This window comes from Brassica napus, chromosome C2 (assembly GCF_020379485.1).
Source record: "Brassica napus cultivar Da-Ae chromosome C2, Da-Ae, whole genome shotgun sequence".
Classification (NCBI taxonomy): domain Eukaryota; kingdom Viridiplantae; phylum Streptophyta; class Magnoliopsida; order Brassicales; family Brassicaceae; genus Brassica; species Brassica napus.
The window spans coordinates 32,169,704-32,189,409 of record NC_063445.1 but is presented as its reverse complement, the minus strand read 5'-3'; the positions used below and the strand labels follow the sequence as shown (position 1 = coordinate 32,189,409).

The 19,706-nt window shown below is 31.7% G+C and overlaps 1 protein-coding gene across 1 annotated transcript; it reads right to left on the bottom strand.

Annotated features, from left to right (window-relative positions):
- Positions 1-16,527: 16,527 nt before the first annotated feature.
- On the bottom strand, positions 16,528-19,116 carry LOC106378309 (G-type lectin S-receptor-like serine/threonine-protein kinase SRK). Its single transcript, XM_048748998.1, has 7 exons — positions 18,348-19,116; positions 18,109-18,261; positions 17,830-17,966; positions 17,519-17,729; positions 17,200-17,428; positions 16,964-17,108; positions 16,528-16,860 (listed from the first exon to the last, which is right to left on the bottom strand). The coding sequence occupies exons 1-7, from the start codon at positions 19,114-19,116 to the stop codon at positions 16,528-16,530; spliced, it is 1,977 nt and encodes a 658-aa protein (XP_048604955.1).
- Between the last annotated feature and the right edge of the window lie 590 nt (positions 19,117-19,706).

The window sequence follows — 19,706 nt, the reverse complement described above, 5'->3', positions numbered from 1 at the left end:
TCTTTTTTATGTTTTGGCGGAAAATAATATTTTTCGGTTCTGGCGGGAAAACGATATTTTTCGGTTTTGGCGGGAAAATACAAATTTTTGGTTTTGGCGAGAAAACAAGTTTTTGCGGTTTTGGCGGGAAAACACGTTTTTGGGGAGAAAACACGTTTTTGCGGTTTTGGAGGAAACCACGTTTTTGCGATTTTGGCGGGAAAACGCATTTTTGCGATTTTGGAGGGAAAACGCGTTTTTGCGGTTTTGGCGGGAAAACGCGTTTTTGCGGTTTTGGCGGGAAAACGCATTTTTTGTGTTTTTGGAGGAAAACACATTTTTGCGATTTTGGCGGGAAAACATGCTTTTGCGGTTTAGGCGGGAAAACGCGTTTTTACGGTTTTGGTAAGAAAACGCGTTTTTGCGGTTTTGGCGGGAAAACGAGTTTTTGCGGTTTTGGCGGGAAAACGAGTTTTTGCGGGAAAACGAGTTTTTGCGGTTTTGGCGGGAAACGAGTTTTGCGGTTTTGGTGGGAAAACACGTTTTGGCGGGAATACATTTTTACGATTTTCGCAGGAAAACGAGATTTTTCGGCTTTGACGGGAAAATACAAATTTTCGGTTTTGGCGGGAAAACACATTTTTTAGTTTTGGCGGGAAAACACATATTTTGGTTTTGGCGGAAAACACGTTTTTGCAATTTTGGCGGGAAAATTTGGTTTGCGACTTTGGCGGGAAAACGTATTTTTTGTGTTTTGACGGGAAAATGTATTTTGGGGTGTTGGCGTGAAAACATTTTTTTTGTGATTTTGGCATGAAAACATGTTTTCGGTTTTTGCGGAAAAACACGTTTTTGCAATTTTGACGGGAAAACATTTTTTTGCAATTTTAGCGGGAAAATGCATTTTGGGGTTTTTGCGTGAAAAAATAGTTTTTAGCACGGGAAAAAGTGTTTTTGTAGTTTTGTTAGTTTTCGTTTGTGACAAAAATGATATTATGTTTAGGTTTGTAATTTGTGAATTACATTAGGGGTATAATAGACATTATACCATTTTGAATGAACCATCTCCATTCAAATGATCCAAATTGGTTCAGCTGAATGGACTTTAAAATTAAGCCTAAATTTCCAAAAGTCATCCGGATGATCCATCTGAATGAGTTGCACTTTTAGTGCCTAAACAAACGAAACTCTCATCTTCATCCAAATGGCTCATCCAGATGGAGAAACAAACAGGCCCTATGTCTGTAATATGAAAGAACACCATGAGTAACTGAAAAAAAAAATAACAACCTTTGAGCTGTGTGTGCATAACCAAGTCTTTTTTATTTTCTTCTTTTTAGAGTTGCATACTGACTTTAATTTTCTAGACTTTTAAGTAAGATGAGTATTCAAATTATAGATTGATGAGAAACCTTGGACCTTTGTACTGAAGAATCTGACGTCTAAACAAACAAATTAACGGAAAAACAGATAGGTAGGTAGATAGATAGACCGTGTGTTTAGACGAATCAATGAAAAAAACAAAGGGAGAGAGGACTTTGTGATTGCTTGCAAGTTTGCAACCACTAAACCAAATAGAAACGAATGAATTCTTAATGATGAGGCTGGGGTCTAAATGTGCCTAACCAAGACAGCTGGAGTGTTTGCTAGAAGAGGATACAAAATTGAGTCTCTCGCTGTGGGATTGAACGAAGACAAAGCTGCGTTTACTATTTTTGTTCTTAGGACAGATAGTCTTGCAACAAGTAGTAGAATAACTTAACAAACTCGTCAATTTATAGTCATATTTAACATTCGGGTGGTTGAATGCCTTGGGCAATTGTCATGGTTGCTGGGTTCGATTGAGAAATCTGGTTACTTCTACCTTTTTCTAATTTTATTTAATTAGATACATCAAATATTATGTCATCCCCTAGACTATATTTGTGAAGTGATTTTGCCACGTGTCATTTCTACAATCAATTTCACAAAACAAATATGACATGGCTACTGAAATTGATGACATGTCTTATAGTTTAATATGACACGGACAATTGTATTTAATGTTAATTTATATTTTTGGTAAACTTTTTAAAATATGGTAATAACTCATATATTACATTTAATGTAAATTTATATTTTTGAAATTTTTTTTAGAATATGAGAATAACTCATAAATCATCATTAAAATAAATATATTCAAATATGGCATTATAAATTTCGAAATATAATTTAATTATATATTTTTAAATTATACAATTTTATTACTAAATTTTTCAAAAATGTATACAATCCCCTAGACTATATTTGCGAAGTGATTTTGCCACATGTCCTTTGTACAATCAATTTCACAAAACAAATATGACATGGCTATTGAAATTGATGACATGTCTTATAACTTAATATAACATGTACAATTGCATTTAATGTTAATTTATATTTTTGATAAAAATTTTAAAATATGGTAATAACTCATATATTACATTTAATGTCAATTTATATTTTTGGAAATTTTTTAGAATATGGGAATAACTCATAAATCATCATTAAAATAAATATATTCAAATATGGCATTATAAATTTCGAAATATAATTTCATTATATATTTTTAAATCATAAAATTTTATTACTAAAATTTTCAAAAGTGTATACAATTTTTAGAAAATTATAGAAATTTAATCGTAAAATCATTATTTTCTTATATATCTACAAATTTTATAAATATTGTTTAATTTTAATTTTTGGTAATTATGCAACTTTTACAAATTTAGTTAATATATTTAATTAAAATAAATAGATAGAAAAATCTATCTAAGGTTATAATTTCTAATATATACATGCATATTCTTAAATATAATTTTTATGTTTAATTAAATCAAATTTATATTAAAATATTGATACGAAAAAGAAAATTTACAATATTAATAAAATTTTATTTTAAAATATAATTTATATTTATCTGTTAAAAATATTTTAAATTTTTTTGCTACACATGGTGCACGAACACACCTAGTAATCTATATATATTATTATAATATAGTTGAGTTTTTTGCTCACTACTCAGCGCGCCACGTCAGTGTTTTATGGGCCCCACTTTTAAAAAGTGTAAAAAAGTGTCAAGCTCATGGCTCGAACCCGGGTTATTGAGATATAAACACCAATATTTATACCACTAAACTAAATGATACTTTGTAGATTGATGGTCGAACCTAAAATATATATTTATGAAGGTCGGAAGCCCTTGCTTCTTTGGCTTCCTCTGAGGGTCAGGCCTACAAGTGTATTATGGGTTTCATTTTTAAATGGGATTCATCACGTTATATGAAAAAAAACTCAAGTTTGCAACAATTATAGTTTTCCCATTTTGTAAATTGTTGTCGTTTAACATGAGTTTGAATTCTTTTCATCATTGTCTCAAACAAGTCTGAGTTACAGAGTTGCGTCGTGTGTCTGTTCGTAATCTATTTTTTCACCGGTGAACTCTTCATGTCCCCATATTAAATCGCTTGATCATAAATGTTCCTGATTTATAACCCCTTTGTAAACCCTATATATGATTCTCATCTTTGATGAACCCAATCTGCATCTCCAAAAAAACTAATTGATTCCTCTTAGCTTTAACCATCTTCAAGAAAATGTTTCTCTCTGTCTCTCCAGTTCCTCAAACTGGCGTCCCGACGTCCGTCACTCAACCTTCGAGTCTCTCTGTCTTGGTCGTAGTAGTCAGAGCATAGCCTCTGGCTTTCTCCGCTTCTGGGATTCCCTGAACTTCAAGAAAGACAGAGAGCTTGTGGGAATCACGGTTCTCTTCCTTGATGAAAAGGTAAGTTAATCTTCGATCTATCACACTTATTTAACATAATTGTTTTAATTGATTTTCTGATTCTTTGTTCAATAAAATTATTTGCAGATTCCGTGATTCATGGGTTTACTTCCGTCGGACGTACTAATCATTACATGCCATCTTTGAAAGTAGATTTCATTGAAAGTCAATCGTTTTGAGGTTAGGTGCTCAAGCATGTACAAGATAATTGATCATTCATTCCTCATTCGTTTCATCTCACTAACCATTATTGATGAAGTTATCACAGGTGCTCCTGAGATCAATCTCCAGTCAAGATTAGACTGTTCGATAATCTCCAAGTGATTGCGAACACAAACCTAAAACTCTCAGGTATATTATCATATTGTATCTGAGTTTATATTATGCTTCGATATCATAACTGATATTTATACTCGCAGATGTGGTTGGGCAAATCTGTTATGTCCAGGGCTCTGACCTCACCAAAGAAACAGTCAACACATAATTCATTTTATATTACTGTCTATATTTTCCTAACATCAAGAATCAAAAATATTTTCTACCCAAGATTTGTGGTTGTCTATTTATCTCTCTTACTTATCAATTTAGTTTTAAACAAATCTTTGTTTTACAGCTTTAAAAGAAACCACAATAACCCAAACAACCAAAACACCAAAAACTATAATCTCAAAAAAGACGAATCATTAATAATCACCTCTCTTTTTGTCTAATCTTACAAATAAAGTTCAAAACAAATATACCAAACCAATCAACTCAACTAAACATCAACGACACATACATTGAGCCAGCTAAACAAATACAAACTACACGGCCAGCTATTTAATAATTTACAAACTTACTTTCGCATATGCTTACGAAGAAGAAGAAGACGACAACCAAGATCAGTGAAATTATCTAAACAAAAAACAGCCTAAGTTACAAACTCTGATAAATACAACTAACAATGATTTTTGTTTACATATTACCCATCAAATAAAAGAGAAACAAACACAACCACACCAGGAGATACAAGAGACAATCCCAACAGACACAAAGGCAGCAACAACATCTCCACATGCTCACTCCTCTTGTCTTATGAAAATAGCTTACATGCTCAATGTCAACAGACCAATGCTATTGTCTTTTTATGAGAAATACATATATTCGTTTAAAACTCATTAAGGCCCAAATACTAATTGTCACTCATTTTATAGTTATTTCTACAAGTCTTCATGTATTTGTTTTAAAGGTCCGGTAAAAGCAACAAATTTAAAAATAAAAAAACATATAACCAACATAATAAGAATAAAAAAATTATTACTTAATACACACAACTTACACAACTAAACTGGAGAAAAAATAACTAGAAACAAAAGCTACTCTCAACAACCTTAACATAAATTATGTAATCTTAACAATACAAGTAACAAATTAAAAAGACAAACAAACAATAAGTCTCAGTGACACAGCAAGCAACACCACGAACTATATCAATCACATTACTAACACAGTGTAGTCCTTCATGAGTGAAAACAGTGCATACACAGTTCATCATCACAACTCTAACCCTATAACAATAAAAAACTTGAAAAACAATGATTAACCCAAAACGCAAAATTCACAGCTACAATGACGCAAAAAAATATTGAGATGAAACAAGAATTCTTTCCACAACCCCGCGCTTGCACGGAGGCAATGCCCCTAGTTCTGGATAAATTTACTGTGTCTTTAGGAAAGATATCAGGCAATATATAGAAGATTCCATATCTTTGTAATTTTTTAAATAGGAAAACTGAAAAACCAGAATATATAACCAACGTAGTATATGGAACACTAAATAATGAGGTAGACAATCTATTATACCAGACGCATGGTATTGTGTAACAGTTATAACTGGTTATGTAATATAAAAAAATTAGGTGGTAACCCGCGCCCTGCGCGGAGTGATGAACTAAAAGAGATTATAACTTTAAAACTATATAGACTAATTTATTGGTGTATTTTAATTATATTTTATGGAAGTACATCTAAAAGAGTAAGTAAAGATTTATATAAATTTATTATGAATTTAAGATAAAACAAAAAAAAGCAAGAGCATTATTGTTTTCATAATATAAATTATGAATATAAAATAAAATGAAACATATGCAACAGAATAATAAAATATGAAAGAAACAAATAAAAATTTGATAAAACCACGACTACTGTTAGAAGTGTCTTTAGAACTCTTGGTTTGCAATTCTATAGAAAGCCATAACAAAGTATCAACTTACCAAACTAAACACATATATTTACCAAATTCAGTAAACGAAACGATATACCCCTTTCTGAAAACATCAATTTCTGGAACATCATTAGGTTCGAAAATAATTTTTGAAACCCATCAATGTTAATCACATTCTTCAATCGACCTTATCATGATAAAAAACAATGTAAGCAAAATCAGATACGAAGTTCATGATTTTTTTTTCTATGTAGAAAAATATTAGGTTTTGATGTGGATGAATTTCAGTCGAATGTTATATATAGGGATCACTTATAGGTTTTTGCTTATGAAAGATTAGAGAGAAAAGAGTATGATCTCGCCTAAATCAAATCGAATTAATCTCTAACTTTTAGCTGCCAATTTTAAAATTATGGAAAGTAATATAATTAAGAAATCAACATATAGGAAACAAAATTAACTTTGTAAATTAACTTGATCGAATATAACCAGATTGACGTGTTGTGATGGATTGAGTCCTTAATTTCAGAATCTTGGTGCTTAATCTAAGGAATTGAATATAATTTGTATATGACTTTAATTTAATAAATAATTGTAGCACAAATTGTTCTAATTTCCATATGAATACTGGTCTGAGTCAAAACTTTCCTATAATCATTTTTCGAATACAAATTTGTGAATATATAACGGAAAGTAATGCCATATATATTGTTATACATTCAATGATTTGAAATATTGGGCAAATATTATTAAATTGCATTGAAAAATTGCCATACATATAGTAACTAAATTTGTTTGGGCACCACCTAGTCGTGGGGATGAAGATACATAATTTTTTTCAATTTTAATTTTAATAGTTTATATCTTACAATTATATAAAACTCAAGTATTGTATATTATATATAATATTTAAACTTTATGCATACATAGTACATACAAGATTAAAAAAGGATTAGATTATGTATTATATTATATGTAAAATTTAAACTATACGCTTACGTAGTACATATACCATTAAAAAAGAAGTTAGATTATGCATTATATTTATGTAGTAAACTATAGTTTATTAGAAATATAGCAACTTTCTACAACGTTGATCAATATATGGTCCTATTTTTTCAAACTACGAAATGTGTTATCATTCCATATAAAAACTCACATTACTCCATATAAAACTCATACACCAATATTATATTTGTAAAATGTAAATCATCCAATAAGAAATATAAGAAATAAAAACTTGTTTACAATGCGATATTGATTACAATACAGTTGATTACTATTGTTAGGTTGCAAAAAAAAAAAAAATACAGCCAAGAAAGAATGAGAAGGTATAAGCATGAAAGCAATAAATACATTTTTAAAAATCGCATGAAAATAAGAGATATATGTATAATCCATCAAAACCAATTATATTATGCATAAGTATGAAACTTAAATGTCCAATGACACTATATGTAATTAGTCTAGGAAAGCAAGGGTTATTCACTAAATGCTATGAAAAGAGCTCTCATGATGATACATAAGTAATGACAATCTTGATAATAACAAATGAGGCAAAGGTTTATTATTTAGAATGCTCCTCAAATAATAGTAAGGGGATAAGTTAGAACATAGAGTTAACTATAGAACTCATATTCTAACTCCGGGTATACCAACGATTTCTGCTAATATAAGTAAATATATTATAGCAAGAGTAAAATATATAAGAAACTTTTGATTACGTATTATGCCATATATAGATCATTGTAATATACTTTGTATATGTTTTTTAAACTACGTAGAAAGCCTATTCTAAACCAAAGTAGAACATAAAATCAAATATGATTACACTATTTATTTTTAATAAAATAAAAGATATAAATAGCCATACTTATGTTTTCAATAGTTTTCATATTTTTTATATTTTTTATATTTTTAAAATTTAGTTTACTATTTTTCCACGACAAAAGGGTAAATCATGTTTAAAATGACCAAAAAAATCAAAAATCTTAAAGGAAAAAATAAAATTCAAAATTTTTTTTTCCAATTCCCCCTAGATGTAATCATTACAGTATATGCTTAAATAGGTAGTTGATTTTCTGACTTTTTTTGTCTTTGTAATTATTATTAGGGCTACTACAACTTAGATATAATTAATGTTACCAACGATAGCTATTGGAAAGGATATATTATACTCTCATTGTATAATATCTAAAAGTATGGAAACAACTGTATCAACCAAAAAAATTGTAACACGATAATTTATGGTTTTATTTGATGCAGCATAATGAAATTTAATAGTCTGATATTTGGCAAAGGAAACTTTAAAAGTTACATATAAACGTAGCTAATATTCTAAAACTACGTATGAATTACATAAAGAGCATATTTTATCAAAAGTTTCCATTGATAACAAGGTTAAACGGTGTAAAGTTCAAATAATTACTTTCGAATATGGATCGGTGGTTTCAACATTGGTGTTGCTGGTTAGAACGATATGAACTCTTGTCTTTGTTAACCTAAATTTTGGGACTCCTCCATTGATCATTCATTGTTAACAATAAAATTGAGTGTTCAACCCATTTAGAATATTTTAAAAATTATTAGTATTTATAAATGATTCAGTAATGTATTCATGAAGCAACTAACCTTTTCATATGATAGAAGGAATTTAATAACTTTTTTAAGTTGCCATCATCAGCATATTACCTTTTCAAAACCTTGACAATGATTCTCCAGTTGTTTCTCAACTGATGCAAATTGGTTATGAACGTATATTGTTCCATTACACTAAAAGGTAGAAAATGAATGCATGCATACTCATTGAGTCGAAAGCATCTATATATATTGCTATGAATATTTATACTCATATTAAATGCATGCAAATTGGTTATGAACGTATATTGTTTCAGTAAACGACCAAAAGTGGTAACTTTCAATTGGTTAAGATTCACATAAAACAAACAGAAAATGTTTCGAATGCAAAATATATTCTTAACTACAAGTTATAAATCATAAATCTTGTTAGACACTTTATAACTATACTATGGTAACCCCATAGAATTCGACTTTTACAAATACATAAAATATGAAATTATAAAAATCAAATCTGTAGGGGTACATGAATATCAACCAAGTATTCATATAAACGAATGTACGAGTAACCTCATCAAATGTAAACATAAATATTCATATCATTTTAAATAGTTCACAGCTTATAATATAAATACCTAACAGAAGACTTAGCTTTCGAGAAGAGATCTGATATTCTGTGTATCATAAGAACATCTCTATTTATAGAGTAAACCTTTGATTTATGTTCATTCCTTCTCTGTTATAAGAAGAATATAAAACATAGTAGTTTATGAAATTTTACAGTCCGCAGATAACTACACTGAGCCCATATATATAATGAAGTTCTCATTTTAAAAATAACATTGTCTCTTCGTATACTGTTGATATTTGAACAATTTAAAGGGTCAACAAACATTTCGTGACGGTTTAAATAGTTTATTGGTATGATTGATATTATTGATTCGATTCTGTCAATATCATATTATAAATTCAAATAAACAATAAATAAGGAAACTGTTATTAGATAATCAAAGCTTAATTGGCAATAAAAAGTATAAAATCAACAAACTGGAACTGCATAATAGAAATTTGAATAGTATTCAACATTGTAATGTTTTCCACATTTGTGACAAATTCCTTTCGAGTTCTTATCAGTAGCACCCGTCTTTTTTAACTGTGTGCTTGTGTTTCCTTTTAACTTCCCATGTTGAATGGAAAACGGTTAATTCCATGAGGTTCTTGTTTAGATCTTCAAACTTTACCCTGCTGAGTATATCATCCAAAAACGTTAACCTAACTTGAATACACCTCAAATAAGTCCTGAAATTCACCGAACTCACACGAAGTTTCTCGATCAAGTAGTTAACAATAAAATTATTGCAAAGATAAATACCCTCGGTAGTCAAATCACAACAGATAGTTTGAAATTGCTCAATTTGTTGAACAATATGTTTATAGTCCACCATTTGGAAGTGTAAATATTTAGCATTGGAAAAATGTTAATGTCTCATAACATATGCTTTGTGATTCTTCTCCAAAGATAACCACAACGCCTTTGAAGTTTATTCCTGAGAATAGAATGCTTAAAAGGAGTCGATTAGTTGGCCTAATATCACCCTTTTACACATGTAATCACCATGGATTCACGCCTCTTCACTTGCAAGTATGAAGACATCAGTGTTACGAAAAGGATTAACTGGTTTATCATCACAGAGGTACTTATCCAACTTCAAATAGGATAAATAAAGTTGCATCTCTCGTTGCCAAATCTGGAAACTCTTTCGGTCAAACTTTTCGGGAATTTTTGCATCTGAAATATGATTCAACTCATAACCCATCTGCAAGAGAAACATTTCAAAAAAAAGAAAGTATCATCATACAAATATTACAGAAACATAAGCGAGTAAACAAATGAATGAAAAAGTTTGAAACAAATTCAATAATATAGATAAAGAATAGTATACCGACAGACGTTTAAGTACTGATTTTATTTATGAAGAGAAGTCAATTCTATATATAGGAAAATTATCAGAGGTAAAATGTTCTATTAGAATATGCAATTAAAGAGGTTCAACATAATTTAACAATTATCCGATATATTAGAAGATTCAATACTTATTGCAAGATCTTCATTCATTTTATGTGTGACAGATATACGTCTTTAGAAAATCTAATTTTCTACGCGGTTACATAAACAATATCTTTTTTTAGGAAACTACTTTTATAGGTTGGGAAACTTGTTAAATTCCTACAGAAACTAAATATTTCATTTTACAGTGGGAATCATTTTTATAAATAAGAAATTATATCAATAACTACATTAAACGGTAAAATAAACCTATATGATTATACTGTTTGCTAGATAAGATAAGATAAGCTAGTTTTTAGTTGTGGGTATAGAAATATTAGCAATTTTAATATGAAACTACTTTTACTGGTTAATTACAAATTTGAATGTTGAGAGTGGTATCAAAGTTTTACTGGGTAACTCAATCAAAACCAAAACATCATAGGGTAACTTACATTGAACTAACCTTTACACTTAATAAATTGTATATGTAGCATTGTCGTAGTTTGAGTTGAGAAACATTTTACACAAATAATTATAAGATCAATGGAGTAAAGGTAATCAATAAAACGTCATGAATATTTGAATTAATATTGTCATAGGTCATGTACGAACGATTTTTGATAAATAAAAATAAGAGCAGAAAAAAAATTAGTACTGGAACAATACATGAAAATAATAAGTTGTCATCTATGAAATCCTAGTACACTATTTGTAAATAAGCAAAAATCTTATGCTTTCGCAATCTTCGGGTAAGTTTTCAGAAAGGTTGTGATATGTTCTCCATAAATTTTGAAAACATATGGCCCAGAAACTTTCTTGCTCACTTCCAAAATCGTTTTCTTCTAACTATTTTGGCAAATAACCAGTTGATGATCAGTTAGCTTAATATTTGCTTTATCCTCATCATATTTTACATTCTTTTGCGTTAGATAACGAAGACATTAATATAAAAATTTGATTATACAAATTTAAAAATAACAAATTAGGTAAATAAATATGTAAAATACGACAATCGATAGAATGTGATAGATCAATATTAAGGGAAAGTACATTCAAAGGCCAGAGTAAAAACTTCATTATCCATTGGCTTCTCACTCGTTTTGTATTAAGCGTAATTAAGCTTCATGTGCGTTTGTAAGGAATCATTGAGTATAGATCAAACATATCAAGATTAAACATATAGATATAAAACAAACGGTTGAATAATGATTATTCAACATTACCAAATAACTCACTTTATTATATATTGCATTCTCACTTGTTTAGTATTCAGAAAATGAAGATTCACATGCGTTAGGTATGAATGATTAGTACATGAATGAAGAACATAAAACAACCAAGAGTAGTTAGGAAAGGATCTCGATTAATTATATAGAAAGAAAACTATACAAATGCATATGTAGAGGGCAATTTAAAAAATGTACTATGTTGGAAGGGACCTCGATTCATTATATAGGAAATATGTAGAAGGTGAAACTTCCTCAAGAAGAATCTATATATATAAAGTTGGTTTTTCCCTTCTTATGACATGTAGAAGGGAGGTTTGTTGACATGTGTCATCATATTTGTTTTTGTATTTTAAATCCTTTTTCTTTTAGATTATTGCAATTTGTTCCATTAATTTCTAATTATGTACTATCTAATCCTTTTCACACTTATTAGTCCCTAAAATTCAAGAAATAAATAAAATAATATAAATATATTTTAAATATTTAATTTATTTACAATTAAAAAGAGCATAAACTTTCACCATTTTATTATTTTTACTAATTTTTATTATTTCATTTACAAATTATATATTTATTTCACTATTAATATCATAAGATAATCAAACTAAGAATAAGAAACTAGAGCACCAACGCAAATAACCAAGAAAACGGGTAAGAAGGAGAATAATTATCGAAAGGCCAAAGCCATCAAGAAGCATGAACATATATGCCTAAAGAATCGGAATCACAATCAGTAGCTAAAAGGTAAGAAACACCTCACAAACTAAACAAGAATATACAACACGGCCACGCAAGTGAAAAACCACAAAGCTCTGGATAGAAGGGACCAAAACTCCAAGAGACTAACTCCGCACGCCTATACCAAAGGAAACATTAAAAGAAAATAGATAACTTCAGAGAGGGAGAATGGAAGACAACCACCAAGATATCAGAGACAAAACTTGAGACCAGAAATAACCTTCCAAGCCCATATAACGTTGCACAAACAAAAACATTATCCAAACCTCAAGTGGCAAAAGTGGTGAAAGGAAGAGCCACCAGAGATGCGATGAAAGCTGCAAAGAGATGCGAGAATAGAGAGGGAAAGGGAGATGAAACGAAATCAGCAAACTATGAAGCCGTCCTCGAGCTATGAAAGAGAGCATATAAGTCAGAACACCAAAAACTAGATTTTGAAAACCAAGACGAGCAGAGAATGTTGACGGTAAGCCAACGTTGTGGAATACAACATCAAAAACGACTATACTCTGACCCAATCAAGAAGATGCAGTTCCTAACATCAGCTGAAATCTAAGGAAGAAGAGGAGCGGTCAATATTGACAGAAACAACCTACAATGCCGTAGAATCAGCCGAAAAAATGAAAACTCATAAACCCGATCTACAACAAATACCATATAATCTCACAGATGAAGAAGACAAGGAAGAACAAGAGAAAGATGTAAGTCTTTTCCGGTGATGGTGAGAAGCACCACATACCAGAAAGGTAACGAAATACATAGACGGTGATGGCTCAAGGTCAAAATATAGGGAGAGAACAAAAAACATCTTAAAAGTTATAATTTTCAAAATATGAAAAAAATATAATACAATTTTGACGGTTTTTTTAATCTTAGAATCAACAAAGTTATTGAAATTCAATATTCTCTTACGTTAGATGCTCATTTCATTATACACACAACAACACATTATTCGAAAAAACAAACCCAAAATATATTAACATATCATCTATTACTACATAACACACTAAAAACACCAAATAATGATCTTAACAAATAAAAACGACAACATAATTACACAGTCCAAAAATTCATGTTCTTATCAATAATAAAATACAATATTCCAAAAATTCATGTTCTTAGTAAAATGACATTGGTAAAATGTTAAATTTTTAGATATCATAGTTTTCTAAAACAGATTGAGACGAACAATATATTTGACAAAAAAAGCTATACATCTAACAAATCTTTTTGTGTTAAATAAATTTTGTAAATAGCTGCATCGTTCATGTGTAATTTCACCTAATCCTGTATTGGTTTACATTACATCTGTAACAAGATTTCACACGTTCTAATCTATTTTTCTATGTTTAATATGGTGCGACTACACCAAGTTATTGACAACTCGTTCGGTTCTTGATCAATCTGGTTTCACACACTATATCATTATCGGCAATAGCCAATAAGGATACTTCTCGTGATCTATTATTTTTAACATTAAACGTTTCTGTTCAAATTTTTAATCACTGAAAAGTGAGATCTATTCGTCATTTATTAATATTTTGTTCTTCCTTTAGTAAATCTTTTTTTGACCAATTTAGATTAAATTTAATTTTCGACATCGTTAATAGATTGGCCTTTTGAGTTTTGTGAAGGGATGAGTAGAATACAAAACCTTCTTCTTTTTCTTAAGATTTTATTGTTTACTAGAGATATTATAATTTACGATGGGATTGAGAATTATTGAACATCACAGCTCATTTCATATGTCATGTTAACTACTCCATAAGACAATATCATTAATCAAATTAACAAGTTCAGTTGACAAAACGAATAAAAAAAAATTCAAAAAACCTGGATCATTTTCTATTGGAATATAGACAAACAAAAAATTTTAGTCACATGCATGAGAACTTAAAAAAAAAAAAAATTGATAAGATAGAAATGATAAGATAGAAATTTAGTTTTACTAAGAAGAAAATCATTGATGTGAATCATTAACATCTTCGCTTGCTTTATACTGTCTTCTTTGTGAAAGGTAACGAGTTATTAAGGATCATTTCTTCTTTACGTGACCATATTATTTCACAATATGGCATGGACTATATTCGAATCTTTTTGGCACTCGGATTAACCCAAATTGATAGATCATTTTCCGTTTAATATTTGAGTAATTGACTGAGCAAGACAGATTCTAATCTTGCTCGCGTCACTTTTCAGGTTTTAATGTAAAACTTGTAGAGGGAGAGATACGGAAGGCATGACTAGGGCTGGCTCAAAGTTTCCTAAGGCCTCAGGGAAACATTGTTTTTTTAAAAGAATTTTCATAACATTTTTTTTCCCAAAAAGTTAGTACATTTATAAAATTATTTTATCTGATAATTTTAATACAAAAATAGTTGCAAAATATACAGCACAAAGTTTAGTTTAAAATGTACATATTTAATCTTTTTAATAAAAAATCTACTTTAAAATAAACTCATAATATTATGGATTATGGGGAGGTAATATTTAGCGCTCCTAACTCAGATCATTTTCTCTAGCTATAATATGGAAAACAATACATTAAAAAAATGTCTTAGTGGGAGGCGCTCTAGTTTTGGAAAACGTTCAATTTCTCTCTTTCTCTTTAACTCCGCCACACACTCTCTTCCTCGGTTTCCGATTCCGATTGATTTCGGATGACTGTAAGATGCAAACTGCTTTTTTTCTTTTCTCTTTGTTGTTATAGGCGATGATACAGAGAGAAGGGATTTTGAGCAGCATTTACTGATGTGCGGTTGCAGAGATTCAAAACACCATTCTAGCCCTGTCGTACCTGTTTCTTTTGACCATGCTGCATCTGTATTACATGTCACCGTGAGAGATGGTAGCGGGCCCTGCTCAAATGATGGTAAGAAACTTCTTTTTGGGAAACCAGAATCTTGCTGCGCTAATTTCTACTCCCTAGCTGCCGATAAGGCATTTGAGATAGTAAACTGAGCCGTTATATGCCGGTTTTCGAAGATCAGCTGATTTCTTACTGTCTAGATGAACAAAAATATCCAAGGAGGGAGAGCCAAAAACAGTCCAGTTGGTGATAGACAGGCCAGAGATAAAGATTCTTGTATGTTCTAGTTAATTAATAATTTTAAATTAAATTTAACGAAACTTTCAAATATATTATAGTAGTATTCTTGTAAGCATTCCTTATGTGCCGAATTTTCTTCTTTGAAATATTTAATCGGCTGGTTTTGGGAAACAATACCAAAACATAATTTCTAATTATAACCTAACCACATGGAACACAAAACCTAAACTCTAAACCTTAGACCATAAACAACATACAATTTATATTGTCAAAAAAACATAAACATGTTTACATTTAACATAAACATGTAAGTTTTAAAATGGAATCAAATATAATGTAGTTTTGAATAACCAACTCTAAACTCTAAACCCTAAACACTAAACAACATAAAATGTATATTGTCTATAAACATAAGCCCGTTTAAATTTAACAGAAACATATATGTTTTACAATGAATTCACGTATTACATAGTTTTGTGTAACCAACTATATATAATAAGGTCTTAAAGAATAAAGAATATGATTCATGACCATTCAATTGTTAGGGACCAAACCAGGATTACAGGATACTAACCGAGAGATGTTTGATTAGTATAACCAGGGAATAAATTAAAGAGAAACCATGGTTGATTTAAAGCGGTAATTATAAAAGGTTTAGAGAAGGTAATCCCGCAAAATTAAAAACGGATTAGATGGAGTTAATGACTAATGTCATGTCACCATTGTAAAATAGCTGAGTCACCATTATAAAATAGTGAGCCAATCAAATTATAACGTTTTCACTTAAAACTGTTTTCAAATAATATATAGGGGATGATACTATAAATACGATACGATCAGCAGCAAAGTTTTGTTATTTTTTTGGAGGTCCTCCAAATACAGTAGTAAGTGATTAAGAATTTACCGAGCATCAATCTCTGAAAACGTGTAGCCGTTAACTGTATTAGAAGTAGATGTGGAAGATTCTCCCTTCACGTTTGAAGAGGAAGGAATCCCTCGTTTGCCTTCATCAATTGGATAATAGCCAGGGTGTTTTGGCTTTTGAATCTCAATGGTCTCCTGTTGGAGTTGAGCCACGACCAGGGAGATTTTTGGTCTGTCCCTAGCAAAATATTGAGAACACAGGAGTCCCACTTCAATGCATCTCAACACTTGCCAAGAGTCTACACAGTCTTGTCTGATCTTCTCATCGATGATTTCACTCCAGTTTCCTTCATTGTATTTGTTCCACGCCTTTTCAGCAAAAACAAAGAAAACACAATTGATCGTTTCTGTTTCTTCATATTTTTCTATTTCTCAAAGACGCAAAACATATCAACTCTAAGAAAAAGCTTACGTAGCCGAGAAGATAGCCAATGGAAGAGGAGAATGATCTGTTCCTTTTCCCGTTAACAATTTCAAGAACAATAACTCCAAAGCTGAAGACGTCAGACGCAGATGAGAATATGCCATGTAACAGGGATTCTAGCGATACGTAGCCACTGCATAATAACGAATCAAGAACCTAGGTAATCACTATACTAAAAAATAATAATACTATTTCAGAAAAATATAAAGATTTTGATAACATACTGCGTTCCAGCCGTATGCTGTGTGAAAACTTCCTTCTCGCTCCTTGCACACATTCGGGCCAACCCGAAATCGGATATCTTCGGGGTCATATCTCTGTCAAGTAAGATAATATCAGGTTTCAAGTACCGGTGTAGAATCAGATCATATCCCCCTTCTTCGATGTATGCTAGGCCTTGAGCTACACCCTTGATAATATGAAATCTCGTTTCCCAATTTAGCTCACCACCACCTACAAAACCGAACAGAATGTATATCATCAATCTTTTTTTTTTCTGAACACTTATATATATATTCCCGATCAAAAATTAAAACAGCTAACCAAATAGATGACGTTCTAGGCTGCCGTTGACTAGATACTCGTATATCAATAGCTTCTCTTCCTTGTAAACGCTCCAACCATACAGGCGGACGATGTTAAGGTGTCTAAGGCGTGAAATAGACCTCACCTCGGTACGAAACTCATCCAACCCTTGTTTCGAGATTTCTGAAAGTTTCTTTACAGCGATTTCTTCGCCGCTGGCTAACACACCCTAAATTAAGCACACAAAATTAAGAACCCTACAATGGTGTCAACTACATTAATGCAGAGGCAGAGAATGTGAAATGCTAGGACTAAAAAAATTGTGTTACCTTGTACACATACCCAAACCCACCATGTCCGATCTCTTGAGAGAAGTTGTCTGTGGCATTCAGTATCATCGCAAAATCCATTGGGGCAGATATTTGATCCTCTATTGCGTTTTCTCTTTCCCTTGGCGTCATTATTTCTTCAACAAAAAAATTTAGAGAAGATGAGTTATAAAGATGTACGTATGCATGCAAACAAAACATACAGAGTAGTATGCAGATATGATCTTTCTTTTGCTCAAAAACAAAATTGAATTCCTCTTTCTTTCTTTAATTACTTACCAATTGATGCAGCAGCGGTGGTGGCTCTTTCTTTTTCCCTATCTTCTCTCTTCTTTTTCCTCTTACAGTAGCAAAATAATGCAAAAAGAGCCAAAACCACCGAGAAGCAAACACAAGTACCTACGATCAATCCTGTTTCGCTTTTCTTTTTCCCTGGGGAAAAAAAAGGAAAGAAAGAAAGAGTTATAAAAAGCAAATAGATTCCAAAGAGTTGAGAAGTTAGTTAATAAATTAATTACCACGACCTGCAGCCGTTCGCACATAAAGGTCTAGACCCTCATCGGAGTAACTGCGGATATCAACCAAATCTCCGCTCCATGTTATACAGCTCCGGTTGCCAGTTTCTAGGCTTCTGCTTATAGAATACGCAGTACAGCTGCAATCCCCAAGGCAAATTTCACCGCATTGTTCTGGCTTGGTGATGGACGGGTAAGATTTGGCCTTGTAGGTGTCGGGAAGATTCATTTTCGGAAGAAGTGAGAAATGGTCTCCGTTGCAGGTCCCACGCTTTTTCCGCACACACTCTTTTCTTGTCACGTTCAGGCCACTGTACTCAAAACCTGGGATGCATTCACACACTAAAGATGAAACGCCACGGCTACAATAAGCGTTCGGAGTACATTGGTTATACATATCGCAGACTTCAAGGAATGAGCTCCACGGCTGGTCCCACTTTTTTCTGGTCTGATTCCAGGCGTAGCGTCTCACTGATCCGTCATGGCATAATTGCACTCTTGTGTAGGATCTGTTGTCTGTAGTAATTGACAAACACGAGACCTGCTGCGCCTTCCAAGTTAATCTAAACAAGGGAGGAGCTCCGATGAACTTGGTTCCGTTCCAAGGACCGCTCCTGTAGATAGGGAAGGCGTTACGCCAAGTGGTAAGAACCGGATATTCTTCATTTTTGAATCTTAAAACAGAATCTCCTGGTTGTGGATCATCAACTCCTCTCCAGGAAGTCAGATACTTGTTCATGTGTACCTTTTGGTAATGCCATAGTAGCTTCATCTCAGGAAGTATGGTATCAGTCGGTTCATCGAAACTCTGCCAAAAAAAGTCTTCAGGAGTGTCCTTGTTTGGATCTTTGAGAACGAGATTACCGTTTTCCAGGAGTTGAGCAACTGTCGTTGTTGAAGAAGAAGAAGAAGAATTCTCTCTTCTTTCATTTCTAGTCGACGACCACACATCTAATTTAGACTTGTACCGGATAACCTAACTGACCTTCATAGATCTCTAAGGTCCCGTTAGAACTGTATAAAGGAGCTTCTCTATTTCCCACCCAAACGTATGTTCTTTCGGGTACATTTTTGTACCAAATTCCTAAAAACCAGCCTTCAGTTGCTGCAAATCTAAAGAACCCAGCCTCAAATGTTTCTCTAGCAGACACAAGTGTGCCTCCCTTAACCTAAACCCATCTATCTCCACTCCTTAAGATGTCCCCGGAATTACCGTATTCAAACAACAAGATTGAAAGTACAGATACTGACAAAATGTGGCTGAATGACATTTATCCTTCTTCTTCTTCTTCTCCAGTTTCAACGGGATTATAAGAGAATCTAGCTTTCTGACTGCAAAGATAGACTGGAAAAAAGGTGTCT

Coding starts and splice junctions, on each gene's coding strand:
- LOC106378309 (XM_048748998.1), bottom strand. CDS start 19,116: ATGAAGCTACTATGGCATTACCAAAAGGTACACATGAACAAGTATCTG. Junction 17,967..18,108: donor CACCGCTGCTGCATCAATTG/GTAAGTAATTAA, acceptor TTTTTGTTGAAG/AAATAATGACGCCAAGGGAA. Junction 17,429..17,518: donor CCTAGAACGTCATCTATTTG/GTTAGCTGTTTT, acceptor TCGGTTTTGTAG/GTGGTGGTGAGCTAAATTGG.